An 18,717-nucleotide genomic window follows, 5' to 3' on the forward strand; every position below is an offset into this window, starting at 1 on the left:
TCACAATAACAATATACCCCCCCCCCCAAAAGAAAAAAAAGTACTATTTGTCCTTCCCTAGACATCACTCTGCCCCTCATATCCTAGAGCATTTTGTGATGTGGATTAGGGCTATTCATAGAGAAGGCTAGGCCAGCCCTAGTCTATTTCCCTCTCTGATACAATTGTCATGTAAAAGAACAAGCATGAAATGGGCCAGATCTTGGAATAACTCTGAACCAAAAAGCCATTGAGCTTCTCTAAAATGTTGTGTGCTCATCTGATTACGCAAGAATGTTTCAGAAAATAAATGTATTCGCGTTTAACTCATGGTGCCACATTATCACCACATTTTCAAACAAGGTCACTGAGTACAGTGATCTTTCTCTGTATTTACATTTTTAACTTTTCCAAACAGAGATAGGGGAATGTCAGATCCTTGTGCGTGCCAGTGTCCTTGGCACATGGTTTTGCTTGAAGCTAATTTATATATATTTTTTGTCGTTCTTTTACTATTTACTATTGCTTTCTTTTACTACTCCATATGTCTTATGTGAATTATTATAGCATATGCATTTTTCTTTGTTGCAGCTTTTGTAGTGAGTGGGTATGTTCATTAAAAGCACATATAATTTCTATTTTATGTAAATGTTAGAGACTTGGACGGTTTGCAGCTTATGTCTTGTAGCCGGTTAAATTAAATGGCTTCTCCTGTTTATCCTAAAATTCAGATAAGTGGCTTTCAGGGCGCTGTTTGTAGTTCCTGAGAGAGGAGACAACACATTATCTGCAAGAGTCTACTAGTCATAACTAATGATCTTTTGTCTTGCAGTGCAGAGCAAGCCAGGAGACAGTGAACTCTGCAGAGAGGGGAGAAAGCCCTTTCTGCAGTATGTTAGTAGTTTGTATATGGTGGCGCCTGCTAGGACAGGCATTTCGTTGCTCTGTTGCATTAATTAGGAGCAAAATATGGTCCTCCTCTTACTGTTGCTGAACTGTTTGCCTTATAATGAATATGGAGGCAAGGCTGAATCCAAGCTGGTACTGCTCAACCCTTGCATGCACCAGCGTGATGAAGCAAATTGGATTAATGTGTAGCGTCCAACTCTGGTTATCTCTACCTATTTAATTTTTTTAATATGTATTCATTGTCTTCATCAACAAGCCATAGTTATGCACTTTGAAGTGCCACTGACATCAATGGGAAAGTTAAATGTGTGCTTGAAATTCTATCATTGAAATTGATTGTGCTTGAAAATTATTTAATTTGCATCATGCCGTCTGTTTACCACATCACAGTGGTGTGTGTGTGTTTGTGTTTTGCTGTTGTTTTTATTTAAGCAACTTCAATTAATTTTTAAAAGGTAAGCAAGTAATATATATATATATATATATATATATATATATATATATATATATATATATATATATATATATATATATATATATATATGACAAAAAACCCAGATATGTAGAACTATTTCAATTAATTTTTGAAAAGGTAAACACTTAATGCATGAGCTAGCATGGTATAGTGGTTAAAAGCAGTGGATTCTAATCTGGAGAACTGGGTTTGATTTCCCACTCGTCCACATGAGCAGCAGACTCTAATCTGGTGAACCAGGTTTGTTTCCCCACTTCTCCACATGACGCCTGCTGGGTAATCTTGGGCCAGTCACAGTTCTCTCCATACTCTCTCAGCCCCACCTACCTCACAATGTGTCTGTTGTGGGGAGAGGAAGGATGGTAATTGTAAGCCGGTTTGAGACTTCTTAAAGGTAGACAAAATAGGGGTATAAAAACCAACTCTTTTTCTTCTTAATAATAATTCCTCAATGAAAAAAGCGTCATATCAATATGAGTCTTTTCACCCATGATTTAGGTGCTGACCTGCAGTGTTTTTTACCTTTTGGTTTCCCCGTGCTTTCTTCAGCTGCTTTTGATCCTAGGGTAGCCAGGTCCCTGTTGGCAACCGGTGGGAGGTTTTAAAGGCGGAGCCTGAGGAAGTTGGGGTTTGGGGAGGGGAGGGACTTCAATGCCATAGAGTCCAATTGCCAAAGTGGCCATTTTCACCAGGCGAACTGATCTCTATCGGCTAGAGAACAGTTGTAATATCAGGAGATCTCCAGCTACTACCAGGCGAACTGATCTCTATCGGCTAGAGAACAGTTGTAATATCAGGAGATCTCCAGCTACTACCTGGAGGCTGGCAACCCTATTTGATCCAGTTTGAGAAAGCATGGAGAAACAATGAAGGAACCACCAAAGGACAACAAATGGAAAATGAGGATGTGAAAAAGTTCAGAGAAAAACTGCTGCAGGTCATCACCCAAACTGTGGGAAAGACTTATGTGAAAAGACCCTGTGATGAACAGATGACTAGTAACAGGAAGCTGAGTGACATAGAGATACATTTAATTAAATTTCCCTGAAGGTTAACTTAATGTCTAGGCTCCGACTGATCTGGGATCTAGAAGACAGTTTCTATTCAGTCACGTTGACCAACCTCTGCCGTATCCTGCAAACTGCCATTTGGCTTGCTTGCTTGTCTGAGGTTTGATGTTATAGTTGCCAGCTTTGGCCTGGAAAATTCCTGGAGATTTCAGGGCAATTCCTGGGGAGTGTGGAGTTTGAAGAGAGAAGAGGACTCAGTGGAGATGTGATACCATGGAGTGAATCCTCCAAAGCTGCTATTTCTTCCCTGGGGTGGGGGTTGATCTCTATAGGTTAGATATCTGTTGTAATTTTAGGAAAATTCAAGGTGCCATCTTGAGGTTGGTTACCCTGTTTGATGTTTAAAGCATCCTCCTGTAGTGCGCCTGCTCTCTGAATGGCAGAGGATGATTTCTTTGTGGGGGGAGATGGGCGCTGATAGATGCTTCACAAACACAGGGTCAGATTTAACACTTTTTGGTCTCTTCCTGTTCTGTGATTTTATGAAATACGACACTTGGAGAAAAAGCAGAAAATGTTATTAGAACCCTTGGGTCAAGGTTGTCATTGGCAGTAAGGAGATTCTTTATATCTGAAAATTTTTGTATTCAGATGTGCCCTAATTTACAATACAATGTGTGTGTGTTAAATGCCGTCAAGTCGCTTCCGCCTCATGGCGACCCTATGAATGAAAGTCCTCCAAAATGTTCTGTCTTTGACAGCCTTGCTCAGATCTTGCAAATTGAAGGCTGTGGCTTCCTTTATTGAGTCAATCCATCTCTTGTTGGGTCTTCCTCTTTTCCTGCTGCCCTCCACTTTTCCTAGCATGACTGTCTTTTCCAGTGACTCTTGTCGTCTCATGACGTGACCAAAATATGATAGCTTCAGTTTAGTCATTTTAGCTTCTAGGGACAGTTCAGGCTTGATTTGATCTATAACCCACTGATTTGTTTTTTTGGCAGTCCACGGAATCCGTAACACTCTCCTCCAACACCACATTTCAAAGGAATCTATTTTACAATACAACACAATACAACTACCTTTATTGGCATATGATGTGATACAACAGATCGTCCAGCCCTAATTTACTATTCTGAATGTTCACCAGTGACATCAAAAATACCTTTAGCTTGCATCTCATTTATATTTTATATTTATTAAACTTCACAACATGGAAAATGTTAAAAGTAAAATGTTTCATTAAAAGTAAACAGCCCTGAATTTTTAATGTTCATTTTAAGGTATTAATTGTAATCATGATATATTTTCCAAACTATATTTAAAGTAGTAATTACAAATGGGTCAGCGTGTGTCATGCAGTTATATAGACACACATATCATGCTTATAAGCATGCATTACATCGTAAATCTGTCTTGGAAATTGGATTAGTATTTTCACTTATGATTTAACTGGGCATAAAATTAACAGGGCTTCTGTGCTGCTGCTGAGAGTCAGTTCCGTCCTAGCTTAGCTCCCCTCTACCTCAGTTGTTCATGCTACTGAAGGTAACCGACATCCTGAGAGAAAAATCATGCTTCGTTCTTTTTTTAACAGCCCAGATTAGGAAAGTGAGATTCCAGCTCTGATTATGAACCCCCTTCTGGAAACATCCGCTGTTAATCTTATTCTACATAGAAGCATGGAAGTTAGGCACAGATTCAGCAAAACATTGTACAGAGGTTTATTCATACATAACCGGCATGGCAAACTTGATCTTCTTTTAAGCTTTTGGGTGGGGGTGGGCGGTGGCACCAGTTTGCACTGCCAGAATTGGCTTTGAGCTCCTATTGCATGAAATGCAGAAAATAACTGTACAAAGCCTTAAAAGATGCAAATGCTATCCTTGCATTCCATTTTGTCTTTCATCCCTGGCACACTACTCTGATGCACTTGTTAGCTGGTCCATATTTACAATAGGAATTCCCCCCATTGCAAGTAGGAGCACTCACTAATGCTTAAAGAACTATGACAGGCCCATTTTGCACAGAGGGCCCAAGGCTCACACATGCATCTGAAACCTTTCAAGTATTCTGTGTTTTTGTGTAGGTGCGTTTTGAATTAATATTTCTGTTATTCGTCTTCAGCGTTTTCTGAACATGCTATGATATGTTGTGATACTCTGATCAAAATTCTTGTACAAATCCTTCACGAAATGAACACATAAGTCATCAGCTGTCTCTGCCTGTTGTATAACAACCAACCTCTATTAAGTTCTCATTGTTAATACTAACTCAGTAGCGCGCGCGGGGGGTGTCTCATTAGTTCAAAACATGCATCATACTTACAATTCTTTGCTATTTACAGTTGTTCCTGCTTTTACTTTAGGGTGGCCAGATGCCTGTTAATGGCAGGCAATTGCCCGCCAATTGACAGCCCTGCCCACTGTTCCTCAGCTGGCCAGTGGGAGGAACCGGGGCAGCTAAAGGGGGGAACGAGTGGCACGTGTGTGTGGCAACGTGCAGCACAATAATGTCCCTTCTGGGGTAAACCCAGAAGCAACAGAGATGCTCTAGCACATCCCTCCAAAAACACCCACACTCTATGGAAACCATAGAGTTTTTGGAGGAATGTGCTAGAGCACCCCCGTCACTTCTGATGGAGACGCTCTAGCATTCCTCCAAAAACGCTATGATTTCCATCGCCATCACTTCCAGGTTTACCCCAGAAGGGATGTTATTGCATGCTATATGCATGCTGTACGCTCGGGAATCCCCCCTCCCACCGAAGCTCCCACCAGTGGCAAGGAGGAACCTGGCAACCCTATTTTACCTTGACCTGAGATTGGTTTAAATGTGACTGGGATTGTAACTTTTCTAAGAAAAGCACTTTCTACTTTGGGGGTTCCTGAGGTTAGGGTCACATTTAAATATGGTCACCATTGTTAATGCATGTAATGTTAGCACATCAAGAATGAGTGGCAGAGCCCAAGCATTTTTCTCTAGGCTCAGTACAGACTTGAAGCCCTTTATACCACTGAAAAAGACTGAAAAAGGTTAAAAGATAGGAGGAATAGAAGGTAGAGCTGGAGTGTGGTGGAGTGAAAAGGGAAAACCAAAAATGGTAGAGGAGGCCAGAAAATGGTAAGTAGGTGAATGAGAGAGGGATAGCAGAGGCTGCCAGAGGAAAACAAACAAACAAACAGATGATAAGGAAGGAAGGGGGAGAGACTGCATGCATTTCCAGGGGAAGGCAAAGAAGAAAAGCATGAGGGAGAGAGATAATGAGGAAATAAGACCCCCACCCACAAGTACTCATGGTTACCCCCACTTGTCATACTTCCTTGTAAGTTACATATATGAGTGTGTTGAAAAATATAATTTGCTGGCAGTAAATAGATGTTGGGCTTTTTTTAAAAATGCAACTTTGGATTTTAGAACGATGGTACAACATTTTCCACATAGAAGCTGAAAAGGCAGCTTTTAATCAATCTGGAAACGGTAATAATGAATACTGTATGCATCGTCAATCAGTCTTTCTCTCCAGTTCATTGTTTTCCTTTTCCTTTCACTTTTTTGCCATCACATACTTTATATCCTTCATATAGTGTAATGCCTGCTTGAACTATGTTTTGCTTGTCAGCTTTACAATCAAAGAGAGTGCAAAGGAGGAAGAAGAAACAGCTGAGCAGTATTAGGCAAAGGCAGCCCGGGCTGCATTTCTAAACTGCTGAATAACAGATCACAGGTGCAGGATTAACCCAACACACGGTGCTCTGTTTTGGTAATGGAAGCCCCTTAGCAGCAGTAGTTTAGTGGTTTGTCACATGATTCTCATCAAGGGGTGGAATCTGGCATGGATGGAACAGGCCTACGGAAATTAAATGTAAGTAGAAGAGGTCAGCTTTAAAAAAAAGACATCTTAACAAAATACTTTAGGGAAAGGAGGAAAAAAGGGAGAATGAAGTTTTCCATTTATCCTCTTTGTGGGGGGAATGGGGAAGTTCACTGGCTTTTTACGGAACGTCAGGCATGGAAGCACATGACTGGAGGATTCCATTTAATTGAAGTAGGATTTCTTAAATGTGCAACTAACCACCTATGGGGCAAAGAGGAGTTTTGTTGTGTGTGCCCTCTCTTGCATTTCTGTGTTTCCCCTCGGCTAATTCCCTTCAATAGATCTCTCTAGGTAATAGGTTGCTCCTATCACATTCACTTGGAAGTAAGTCACATTGATTTCCATTGAGATTTACTTCCAAATAAATAAGCTTACAATCACAAGCAGCTTTGTAAAAGGGCTGTATTTTCTCAACCACAGATTCGTGTGGGTCACGTCTATAATTTGATATGAAAAACATTAATTAATATAAAATATAGTTCCAGCTAGAAATATATTTTCACAAAATATATAGCACATTAGACTGTAAAATAAGGCCTTCCACTTTTTGTCGCCGTCCTTCTGCAAAAAGTCAAGAGATTAAATTTAAACATGGTGCTGTACCACTCACTATGCCCTTTGCATAGTGAAAAATTGAAACCCAAGCATTACTGTGATGTGATAACATAAGTGGGCTGTTATTTATAAATACCTGGGGAGTTTTTATTTAAATATAAAATAAATATATTGTATAATGAAGGGTTGATAAAGCTTTAATACAGTGTTAGCTGCACAGAAATATACCACAGTGATTGATACAGTATGGATTGAAATTGGTTTCTGCCTGCATTCAGTAGCAGAACATTTTAATGCCACATTACTTAGTGGCAGTAAGTGTCTATCTAATACTACTTAATAGCATGTTAACAGTAACTTTTAATTAATAGGTTCTAAAAATCTGAAAAGTTTTTTTTTTAATTCCACTTTGACACTGTAACAAGGATACCGCCCTCTGTTCTCCCCTTCTCTGTTTTCTTGGTCTTTTGGTCTTATCCACCAGGGTTTCCTCTAACACTCACATGTTCTAAATCATGTTCTTGGCAGTTTCTTACGTTTAAATTGATTTAAAATCATGTGTTTTGAATTCCATTGTAAGATTTCCCTCCTTATCCTCAAGGTATTAAAAATAAAAATGAGAAAATTGACCCTGTTTTGTATTTTAAAACTGGACTTTCTTAGGTTGCCTTTCTCCCCCTCCCCCCAAAAATAGAAGGTTGACGCAGCATTTATTTTCCTGTCTAAAGGAAAAGCCCCCCCCCTTCTCCCATTTTGTGGCTGGCTGCCAAAATAGTGAAGAGATTCCTCTATTATTGTCAGAAGAAGTCAGTGTGCTTCTGCCACAGCTCTGTTTATCAGTTGTTCTGCATTGGTTAACATCAGAAATGTTTTTTTTTTTTAAAATACTGTTGGAACAGATTTAGTAAATTAAATAGCGCCACTGACTGAGCCTGATTATTGTCGTTCCTTGTATGGTGTTGTGGCCTGTAAAAAACACTTTCCCTGCTATTGGAACAGGAGCTGTGCCAAAACTGAGTATTTTCCTCACAAAAAATATTACAGATGTTGCTTTTTAATATCCTGAACAGTGCAGCCCTCTTTGCTACTGGTGAAACTGTATTCGAGATATAATAAAATTCAAGGTATAATCCATAAACAAGGAATCACGCTGAAGTAAACTTTCATAATAATTACAAGAGTTGGAGAATTCCAAAGTAGAAACACAGCAGTCTTTACATAATTGAACACATGAAGCTGCCTTCTACTGAACCAGACCCTTGGTCCATCAAAGTCAGTATTGTCTACTCAGACTGGCAGGGTCCTGCCTAGTCACTTTAACTGAAGGTGCTGGGGATTGAACCTGGGACCTTCTAGCATGCCAAGTAGATGCTCTACCACTGAGCCACAGCCCCTCCTCAGTTGACTAGAAGACTCCACAATACATACAAATCTTTGCCCAATTCCTGAAGATATGAATGATGGAGTGAGAATTCTATACACAAGCTGCCACAGCAAAGAAGGCCATGGTATGCATTACAGCAGATTCTCCCCAACAGATACCAGTGGTGTGTGTGTACACATGAATTCATATGAGAAGTTGTCATCACAGTGGCCATTACTAAAATTTCTTTTTCTATCCCCGTCTGTGATATAAGAATAATGATGTTGACCTACTTTATAGCACTGTTAGACTAAGATAATGTACTGTATGTGCTGCCTAAAGCTGCTGCTGCTGTTATATGAGGGGAGGGGGCAGTGGCTCAGTGGTAGAGCATCTGCTTGGCACGCCGAAAGTCAAACATGTATTCTAGACTTTAAGAAAGCTGATTTCAATAAATGTAGGGAACTACTGTAATGTGTGTGATCCTGTAAGTGAGAATATTGAATGAGAAGGGAGTACATGAAGGTTGGGAAATTCTTAAAAGGGAGATATTGAAGGTGCAATTTCAGTCAATTCTCACGAGGAGAAAAAAAGGTAACCAGGGTGGATGTCTAAAGAACTTTTGGTTGAGATAGGATTTAAGAAGGGCATGTACAAGAAGTGGAAAAAGGGAGAAATCAACAAAGAGGAATTCAAACAAGTAGCCGGCATATGTAGGGAGAAAGTCAGGAAGGCAAAAGCGCAGAATGAGCTCCGGCTAGCCAGGGAAGTTAAAAACAACAAAAAAGGGTTTTTTGGTTATGTCCATAACATAAGGAAGATCAAGGTAACATCGGGTCATTGCGTGGAGAGGGCGGTGAGTTATTAACAGGGGAGGCAGAAAAGGCAAAATTACTTAACTCCTTTTATGTATCAGTCTTCTCCCAAAAGGGGAATAGTGTTCAACCTGGGAATAATGGGGCAGAGGATGCAACAGGGGAATTACAGCATAGTATAGACACTGAGACAGTATGGGAGTACCTGGCTACTCTCAATGAATTCAAGTCTCCGGGGCCGGACGAACTGCACCAAGTGTGTTAAAATAACTGGTTAAAAGTGATTTCAGAACCCCTGGCAATAATCTTTGAGAATTCATGGAGAACAGGAGAAGTTCCAGCAGACTGGAGGAGGGCAAATGTGGTCCCCATCTTTTAAAAGGGGAAAAAAGAAACCCCAAACAATTATCGCCCAGTCAGCCTGACATCAATACCAGGTAAAATACTAGAGCAGATAATTAAACAGATGGTCTGTAAGCACTTAGAAAGAAATGCCGTGCTCACTGAAGTCAACATGGGTTTCTCAAAAACAGGTCATGCCAAACTAATCTCATATCTTTTTTTGAAAGAGTGACAAGTATGGTAGGTGAAGGGAATGCTGTAGATGTAGTGTACCTTGATTTCAGTAAAGCCTTTGATAAAGTTCCCCATGATCTTCTTGAAACAAAGCTAGTAAAATGTGGGCTGGACACTGCTACTGTTAGGTGGATTGATAATTGGTTGACCAACCAAACCCAAAGGGTGCTCATTAATGGCACAACTTCATCCTGGAGAGGAGTGACCAGTGGGGTAGCACAGGGGTCTGCCCTCGGACCGGTACTATTTAATATTTTTATAAATGACTTGGATGATGGGATAGAGAGCATGCTAATCAGATTTGCAGATGACACCAAGTTAGGAGGGGTAGTTAATACCCCGGAGGGTAGGGCCAGAGTTCAGATGACCTCGATAGACTGGAGAGCTGGGCCATAAGTAATAAAATGGATTTCAGTAGGGAGAAGTGTAAAGTACTTCACCTAGGCAGAAATAACATAAGGCACAGGTACAGGATGGGAGAGAGTTGGCTTGACAACAGTACATGTGAAAGAGATCTGGGAGTCTTAGTGGACCACAAACTGAACATGAGTCAACAGTGTGATATGGCGGCTAAGAAGGCCAATGCAATTCTGGGCTGCATCAATAGGAGTATTGTGTCTAGATCAAGGGAAGTAATACTACCACAGTATTCTGCATTGGTCAGACCTCACTTGGAATACTGTGTCCAGTTTTGGGCTCCACAATTTAAGAAGGATGTTGACAAGTTGGAGCATGTCCAGAGGAGGGTGACCAGAATGGTCAAAGGTCTGAAATCCATGCCCTATGAGGAGACTTAGGGAGTTGGATTTGTTTAGTTTGGAGAAGAGATGGTTGAGGGGAGACATGATAGCTATGTTTAAATATTTGAAGGGATGTCATGTTGATGAGGGAACTAGCTTGTTCTCTGTTGCTCCAGAGACTAGGACACGTAGTAATGGATTTAAGCTAATAGAAAAGCGATTCCACCTTAACATTAGGAAGAACTTCCTGACGGTGAGGGCGGTTCGATGGTGGAATGCACTGCCTCGGAGGGTCTTTGGAGGTCTTTAAGCAGAGGCTGGATGCCCAGCTGTCGGGAGTGCTTTGATTGTGGGATCCTGCATGGCGGGGGGAGGATTGGGGTCACTGGGGATGTGGGGGGGAGGTAGTTGTTAGTTTCCTGCATTGTGCAGGGGGTTGGACTAGATGACCCTGGTGGTCCCTTCCAACTCTATGATTCTATGATTCTAAGTCCCAGGTTCAATCCCTGGCATCTCCAGTTAAAGGGACCAGGCAAGTAGGTGAAGTGAAAGACCTCTGCCTGAGACCCTGGAGATCCGCTGCTGGTCTGAGTAGACAATACTGAGTTTGATGGATCAAGGGTCTGATTCAGTATAAGGCAGCTTCATGTGTTCATGTATTAGTGAGGGGGGCAGATTCATATGTTGGCAAGCTCAGAGAACTAATGGGTATCAGGCTGCAATAACCCATTGTAATAGGCCCTCACTAGGTAGAATATTCATGTAATTTTAAAAATGTCTGTCTTCTTCTTTCTGTATTGCATTAGCAATGTTCATGTATACTGACAAATGGTTCAAGAAAGTCTCAGAGGGGCTTTTAAATGCTGTATGGAAAAAAGGTTGTATTTTGAGCTGCTGACACATTGAGAAAGCAGACCTTGCTGAGGCGATTTGCTGGTTTTGGAAGACAGTGACATATATTATTATTTCATATACCAGCTTCGTAGTGTTAAGCAGTTCCTAATACACCATAATTTTATATGACATGTCCATTTCTTTATAACAGCAAAGGTTTAAACATTCATGCGTTGTTTGCTCTGAAATACATTTGCCAAACTGTATGTCGTAATATGAAATGATAATAATTACATTTCCCTGATATACTTATGAGAAATTTGGTGCTTTCCTAAAGGGCATGGAGAAATCTTTGATCACAACTATATCTGATAGTGTTTTCCCATTTGTCTGTGCATGCTAGTACTGCTAAGGCCAGTTTTGTGCTCAGATTGGACCAAAAACAGATGTAATTCTAGGGATGCCTAAAGCCTAAGGGGCCTCGAGACCAAGCCCTGTGAGAAAAGGCTGAGGGAGTTGGGAATGTTTAGTCTGGAGAAGAGGAGGTTGAGGGGGGACATGATTGCTCTCTTAAAGTATTTGAAGGGCTGTCACTTAGAGGAGGGCAGGGAGCTGTTCCTATTGGCAGTAGATAGGACTTGCAATAATGGGTTTAAATTGCAGGTGAAAAGGTATTGGCTGGATATTAGGATTTTTTTTTTTTTTTACAGCAAGAGTTGTTCGACAGCGGAATCATCTACCTAGGGAGGTGGTGAGCTTCCTCTCACTGGCAGTCTTCAAGCAGAGGCTGGACAAGCATTTGTCAGGGATGCTCTTGGCTGATCCTGCGTTAAGTAGGGGGTTGGACTAGATGGCCTATATGGCCCCTTCCAACAGCATGATTCTATGATGGCCAATCTTGTCCATTAATTATGATAAAAGTTCAGAGGTGAGCTGTGGGATTATGTACCCACTCCACCACTGGAATCACAACAGGTCTCCCAACTACAGAAATCAGTTCCACGTTAGGATTGGCAGCTCCAGGTTGGGAATTCCTTAGATATTTGGGAGTGGAGCCTTGGAAGGGCGAAGGGAAATTACTTCAGCAGGGTATCGTGCCATAAAGTCCCATTTTCTCCAGGGGAAAATCTCCTGCTGTCACTTGGAGATCAGTTGTAATTCTGGGTGATCTCCAGCGCCCCCTGTCGAGGTTGTCAACTCTAGTTCCCATGGAGAAAATGGCTACTTTGGAGGATGGACTCTATGGCATTATATCTTTCTGAGGTCACTGTCATCCTCAAATGCCAACCTCCACAGGCTTGCCCCCCCCCCAATCTCTAGGAATTTCCTAACCTGTAGTTGGCAACCAAATCTCATTCCCACCCAACAACCAACCTATCGTTATTTGCCCCTCTGCCTCAAGCTTCCCCCCCCCCCGGGCGACCTCTACCTAGGAAAACTGTGACCCAGTTGTGTGGTGCCTGTCACTGTGCCAGGCCCACTTACATGGTAGGTAACTCTCAAGAATTTGTGGTGGGGGGCATCTCACTTTCCCCTGTATGCCCCTCTCCACACTATTTCCTCTTTCCTTCCTCCTGGCAACCTCCATACCCTCTTGCCTTTCCTCACCTCATTCTCTCCTCAGCCATTCACCAACCTACCTTTTATCTGCCTCCCATCTTCAGCTATATTTATTATTTATTTACTTAGTTTATACCCAGCCTTTCTCCACAGTGAGGACCAAAGCAGCTTACATTATTCTCCTCTCCTCCTTTTATCTGCACAGCAACCCAGTGAGGCTGGCTGAGCTGAAAGTATGGGACTGGCCCAAAATCACCGTTTGAGTATCCACAGAAAGGTGGGGATTCAAACCTGAGCTTGCAGACCCTACTCTGAAGGTCTAACTGCTATACCACAGTGGCTTTCATAGAATGGCTGCTGTTGAAAAGTAGCAAGCAGCCAGGCCAAGTCATGCAAGTTGGGTGTATAGTCACCCAGAGGCTGCTTCCAGCCCTTGTGTTGCCACCCTCCAGGTGGGACCTGGAAGTCTCCCAGAATTATCACTGGCCTCTAGATGACAGAGATCTGTCCGCCTGGAGAACAGGGCTGCTTTGGAGGGTGGACTGTATGGCATTATATTCGGCTGAGGACTCTGCCCTCCCTGACCCTGCACTTCTCATCACAAAATCTCCAGGATTTTCCCAACCTGGAGCTGGCAACACGAGCCAGGTCTGGTCCCAGTGAGTCCTCCCTCAAAGGCCAAAATAGGCCTTTGAGGGTCCTGCCATTTACTCACAGAAACTGAAGCCTTGGAAGCTGTGTTTGCCTAGGAACAGCCAATAATGGAATTTGTTGTTTAACGTGCTCCTTTTATCATTTTCAGATTATTTAAACTCCAAAATGTATTTCTGTTTTGAATTTCACATTGTTTTGCACACCTGTGGCCTTTTTCAGGTTTGTAGAAAGATCTGTCTTACCTGTTCACAGCTCATCACCGATTTAAGTATTCAAAGATTTGGCTGTCTTCTAATAGCAAAGATAAGATGATGATGATTGTTCTCTAAATTTGCATTGCAAATGGTCTACAGTGGGGTACATAGTCCAGGCCACTTCGTTCAGTACATGAAGGTTGCCAATACATTCTACCTTTTAAAAAATGTATCATTATTATTGCTCTGTGAACGTCTATATTCGGTAGACCTTTCTGTGGTTTAAAAGACATGATTAATTGCAGTTTCCTTATAGTGCTGCTATTTTATTGCAGATTAGTAGCCAGAAATATCCTGTGGAAGTTCTTTTATCTGATGTCTGAATCATATAGGGAGTTAGAACAGTTAATGTTTCCCTTTCCCATAAAAGCAGTCATTTTTAGGATGTCATTTGGCTTGTTCAGATGCAATCAGTCAGTTGCTTGTATGCTAGCACACTCAGTACTATTGTGGGTTATTTCCTGGTGTGTGTGTATGTGTGTGTGTGTTTTAAAATAAATCCTTGGGGACTGAAACAGAGTTGTTCAACATTCCACTATGAAGGGGAGGGGCTGTGATTTAGTGGCAGAGAGCCTGCTTTGCATGAAGAAGGTCTTGGGTTTGATCCTTGACATCTGCAGTTTAAAAAGGATCTCAGTTAGTAGGCATTGGGAAAGAACCTTCTGTGTCAGAGACCCTGGAGAGTAGCTAACAGTCAGAATATACGATACTAAGCTAGGTGGATCTCTGGTCTGACCTTGGTATAAGACAACTTCATATATTTGTATGATGAATATAGGTTATTGTTGGGATGCAGAACATAAAAGGACATATTTCACCCATCATTAGGCATATTCATGTGCATGCTTAATGCTTACATTTAAATCAGCTGGGTTCAATGTGGCTTTGGCAAATTGGTTTCAAGTGTATATAATTAAGGATCTTTTTTTTTTTTTTTTTTTTTGCATGCAAGTAAAATGTAGCTTTCTCTTACAGCCACAAGGGGTAGAAAAACTTCATTATATCCAGAAGAAATGTCATGGAAGATGAGAATAGAGCCTGGAATAGTCATTTTTGAATTAATATTTGTATTTAATATCATAGCTCCCTGAGCCAGATGTCTGAAAGCTTTTGCCCGGAACATTTATAAAAAGTTCATTCCCTGTCCATGAATAACAATGTAACATGGTCAAAATCCCAGCTTTGTCTCTGTTTGTTGAAAGAAGGACTTAGTTTTAAAAGGCTCTGTTTCGCTGACCCAGAAAGTGAACATCTGTTCATCTTAACTTGCCCTGTGTAGGCTGGAGTTTAAAGTACCCTAATCCAAAAACAACCCTTTTTGGAGGAAGAGAAAGGGAGTCTTATTTTCTGAAGTAAGTAGCATTAAGAGAGAAGTTTGCATTATAGGTAGAAGATTATATATAATCACCTCCTAAAGTTAGTTTTGGTCACATACTTCTTATTGTTTCAGACCCCCAAATGTCACGCATTTCCCCCTGAAAGAAGCCCAAAGAACTGTGCACCTGTTGCAGATGTATGTCGAAGAATGGTTCCCAGCAAAGAACAAAACCACTTGTTTGTTTATTTAAAAGATTTGTACCCAGATGGTCTCCAAGGTGGTTTGCCACAGATTAGAACAATACAAGAAAGAGATTCTACTGAATAATGCAGTTTTGAAAGGTGGCAGTATAAACTGTGTTTTATTGACTAGTACTCAATATACAATAACAAGAAGGACTAGAGAAATAATAATTACTTTTTACACCTCTTTGCTTTATAACTCTTCACAGGAAGTACTGGGTCACTCTTTTCAAGATTTAAAATAGACTGCCTTTTCCACACACACATACCCTAACAGCCATGTTCAGAGGCAGTAAACCTTTGAAACCACAGTGCCAGGAGGCAACATCAGGGGAAGGCTTTGAGCTCTATGCCCTGTTGTTGCACCTCCAGAGGAACTGGTTGGCCACTGTGTGAGACAGATTGCTGGACTAGATGGACCATTATAAGTCCATTGAAATTTGTGGGCTTATTAGGTATAACACAGCCCTGTATTAGTCATGTGAGGCACAATGGTTTAAAAATAAAAAGGGAAAACTGCCTTTTTCAGTTAGCAGAAGTACACCTGGCTGATATGTCTGTCATGTATTTATCCCACACTTCTTCTGAGTAACTCAGTGGCAGAGTATATGGTTGTCTTGACCTTCATTTCTCACAATAACCCTGTGAAGTAGGTTGGGCTGTGTGTGTCTGGCCCATGGTCACTGGGCAAGCTTTGTGGCTAGGTGCGAGTTGGAACCCATGTCTCCCCAATCTTAGCTCTCAGGTTGTTTAGAGGCCTTTGAAGTATCCCTTCACAGAAGCTTAATGTCTTTGTTTTCTTTTTGTGCAGCCAGTTTCCTAGACAGCAGGCCCTTGCGTAGCTCTGGGAAAGTGAACATGGAAACGAGGAAGGAAGATGGTGGAAGCACAGCGGCTGCTCCCCCACAGAAGATACTGTTATGCCACTGTCATCATCACTGTCCCGAAGAGTCAAGCAACAACACCTGCAAGTTAGTGAGATAGTTCTTTGCACAATGCAGAATTGCTGGGGAATTTATCAGCCTAGAGGGATAGAAAAGGCATTTGGGCAAATTCATGGAAGGCTGGTCCATCAAAGTCTGTTTGGGGTATAGCAGTTGTTTGGGGTAAAAAACAACAACAACACAGAGATCTTCTTGCCAGGCTTATGGACCTTCTGCAGACTTCCAGCTGGCCACTTTTGAAAACAGGATACTAGATCAAAAGGACTTTTGGTCTGATCCAGCAAGGTCGTTTGTAAAATCTTATGATTACAAAATAATACAAGGTGATGTGTTTTTATAAATGTGGTGGTGGAAAGTGCCGTCAAGTCACAGCTGACTTATAGTGACCCCGTAGAGTTTTCAAGGCAAGAGAACTTGGTGTTGTGTCATTGCCTGCCTCCGTGTCATGACCCTGGTATTGCCTGGAGGTCTCCCATCCAAATACTAACCAGGGCTGACCCTGCTTAGCTTCTGAGATCTGATGAGATTACGCTAGCCTGGGCTATCCAGGTCAGGGATTTGTAAATGTAGGGGCCGTTATTTAGGTGTGATGTATATATTAGACAGCATCTGAATGAAAGTTCACAACCTCTAATACTGATTACTGGATTACTTGTATCAGCATTGCACATAGAAACCTTAATTGTTGCATGTATTCAACTGACTCGTTTTACGGTTACCTCAAATTGTAGTAACATACAATGGAATCAAGTTCTAGACAAAAACTAAAGCCAGTCTGTAAATGCCTAATTCCTCAAAGCCAATCTTAAAATCCACTCAGCCATGGTCAAATTCAGCTAACCCCCTTCCTCGAAACCAAAATGTCTTTATTTGTGGGAGAAAAAGACCTCTTGTTGGAGTGTCTTCATGGGGTGTGTTCCACAGTTTTGTTGCAACCCCAAAAGAGCTGTCCCATGTTATCACCTATTGTGCACATTACTGTGGGAACATACCGGCTAAGGCCAATCAAATCTGCTGATATTGGCAACACTTGTTATTTATTTTCATTTCTCTAATGCACAGTAAATGTAGTGATGGGGGATGGTGCCAGGATTATTTTTTCAGTGCATCTGATATCTGCAAGCCATGCATACAATTCATGAACACCCCATCCCTTGGAAGTTTGTGTAGCATGCCAGGGAATTCCTGAGGTCAATGCAGGAGTAACATTCCACACATCAAGAACACACACAACTATGCTGTTTCTATACTTCTGAACAGAATTTTAGGGATCCCACATGACTGTGTCCCTCACTGACACCACTGAATAAAAGCCATGTGTTTAATGTTGAGCATAGTAAGTTAACACACATCACAGTTCACTGTGTTGGTTCATGGGGGGGGGGGAATCTCAAGGTAACAGTAAGATAATACTTTTGTGGTTTTATTTGGACCTAATAAATGCGCATCTTAAGACTAGCTATTTTACAAAAAATAAATAAATAAATGGAAGGGGATGCTGATCGGCAAGAAGAAAAGCTCTATGGAATTGGTAGACTGGGGGTGCCATGGTAGGTTCACAGTATTATGCTAAGCAGAGTTATACCATTCTTCATCCTTTGACTTCAATGAACTTAGAAGGGTGTAGCTCTGCTGTGACTCCTCAGCAGAGCATCTGCTTTGCTTTCAGAAGATCCCAGGTTCAATCCCCGGCATCTCCAATTTCAAGGGATCAGGTAGGATGTGATGTAAAAGACCTCTGCCTGAGACCCTGAAGAGCTGCTGCCAGTCTTTGTGCGATGGACTAACGGTCTGATTCAGTATAAGGCGGCTGTATATGTTCAATAATGTAGGTAGTGCTTGGTGCAAAAATAGTTTAAGATAGCACCAACTATCCACAGTAGGGTTACCAGACCTGAGGAGGGGACCATCGTGTGATTCTCTGGAAGAGATATCAGACACACATACATATACACACACCACATGTGACTAACAAAGGATCCCCTCCCCTCAGTCTCTATAATAAAGTCCATAGAGATTGGGGAATTCCTAGAGCATCACACTGTGACATCAATTACTGGTGATCACAGTGTCTGTACCATTCTCCCTGGCCCCATATCTCTCTCCTGCTGCTCCATTTCTTGAGCATGGGCAAAGGAGGGCAGGGACAGGAACTTGCCCACCATGGGAGAGCAACTGGTAAACGAAATACACAGTTTAACCTAGTTGTATTTATTTGACACATCACCCATTCTAATATAAGACTGTTTCAAATTTACAAACACAAACTTTTCAGTCTTGCCCACCACAATCCTTCCTTCCTTCCTACTTTTCCATGCCATACTTTTCTTAATGTCCAGTCTGATAGATCTGATGAATTCCAAAGTCTGCTTACTTCTAGGTTTGTCTTATTCTTAATGCCTAAGCTATAAAGGCCTGCTATGTGCTTGTGGTATTCATAAATGTTGATAGATATGCAGTTAAGTGAGGGTTCAGAATACCTTTAAAGGTTAGCAGTTGCATTTCTTTCTTTTGTTTCCTTTGTTCTATATTTTCTAAATCTTTATTAATATCTCATGCTATCCAATCCATTTAAAAAAACTCCAATAAAGCAGATTCTGCAATTGAAGTTATAA

At 41.4% G+C, this 18,717-nt stretch overlaps 1 protein-coding gene across 1 annotated transcript in view; it reads left to right on the forward strand.

The window, feature by feature from the left end:
* Positions 1–18,717, forward strand: part of BMPR1B (bone morphogenetic protein receptor type 1B) — a 94,533-nt gene that overhangs the window by 39,671 nt on the left and 36,145 nt on the right. Inside the window, exon 2 of the mRNA XM_056855385.1 lies at positions 15,970–16,129. Within this exon, the coding sequence (XP_056711363.1) occupies positions 15,970–16,129 (160 nt within the window). The remainder of the gene's footprint in view (positions 1–15,969; positions 16,130–18,717) is intronic.

This window comes from Euleptes europaea, chromosome 9 (genome assembly GCF_029931775.1).
Source record: "Euleptes europaea isolate rEulEur1 chromosome 9, rEulEur1.hap1, whole genome shotgun sequence".
In the NCBI taxonomy this organism is placed as follows: Eukaryota; Metazoa; Chordata; class Lepidosauria; order Squamata; family Sphaerodactylidae; genus Euleptes; species Euleptes europaea.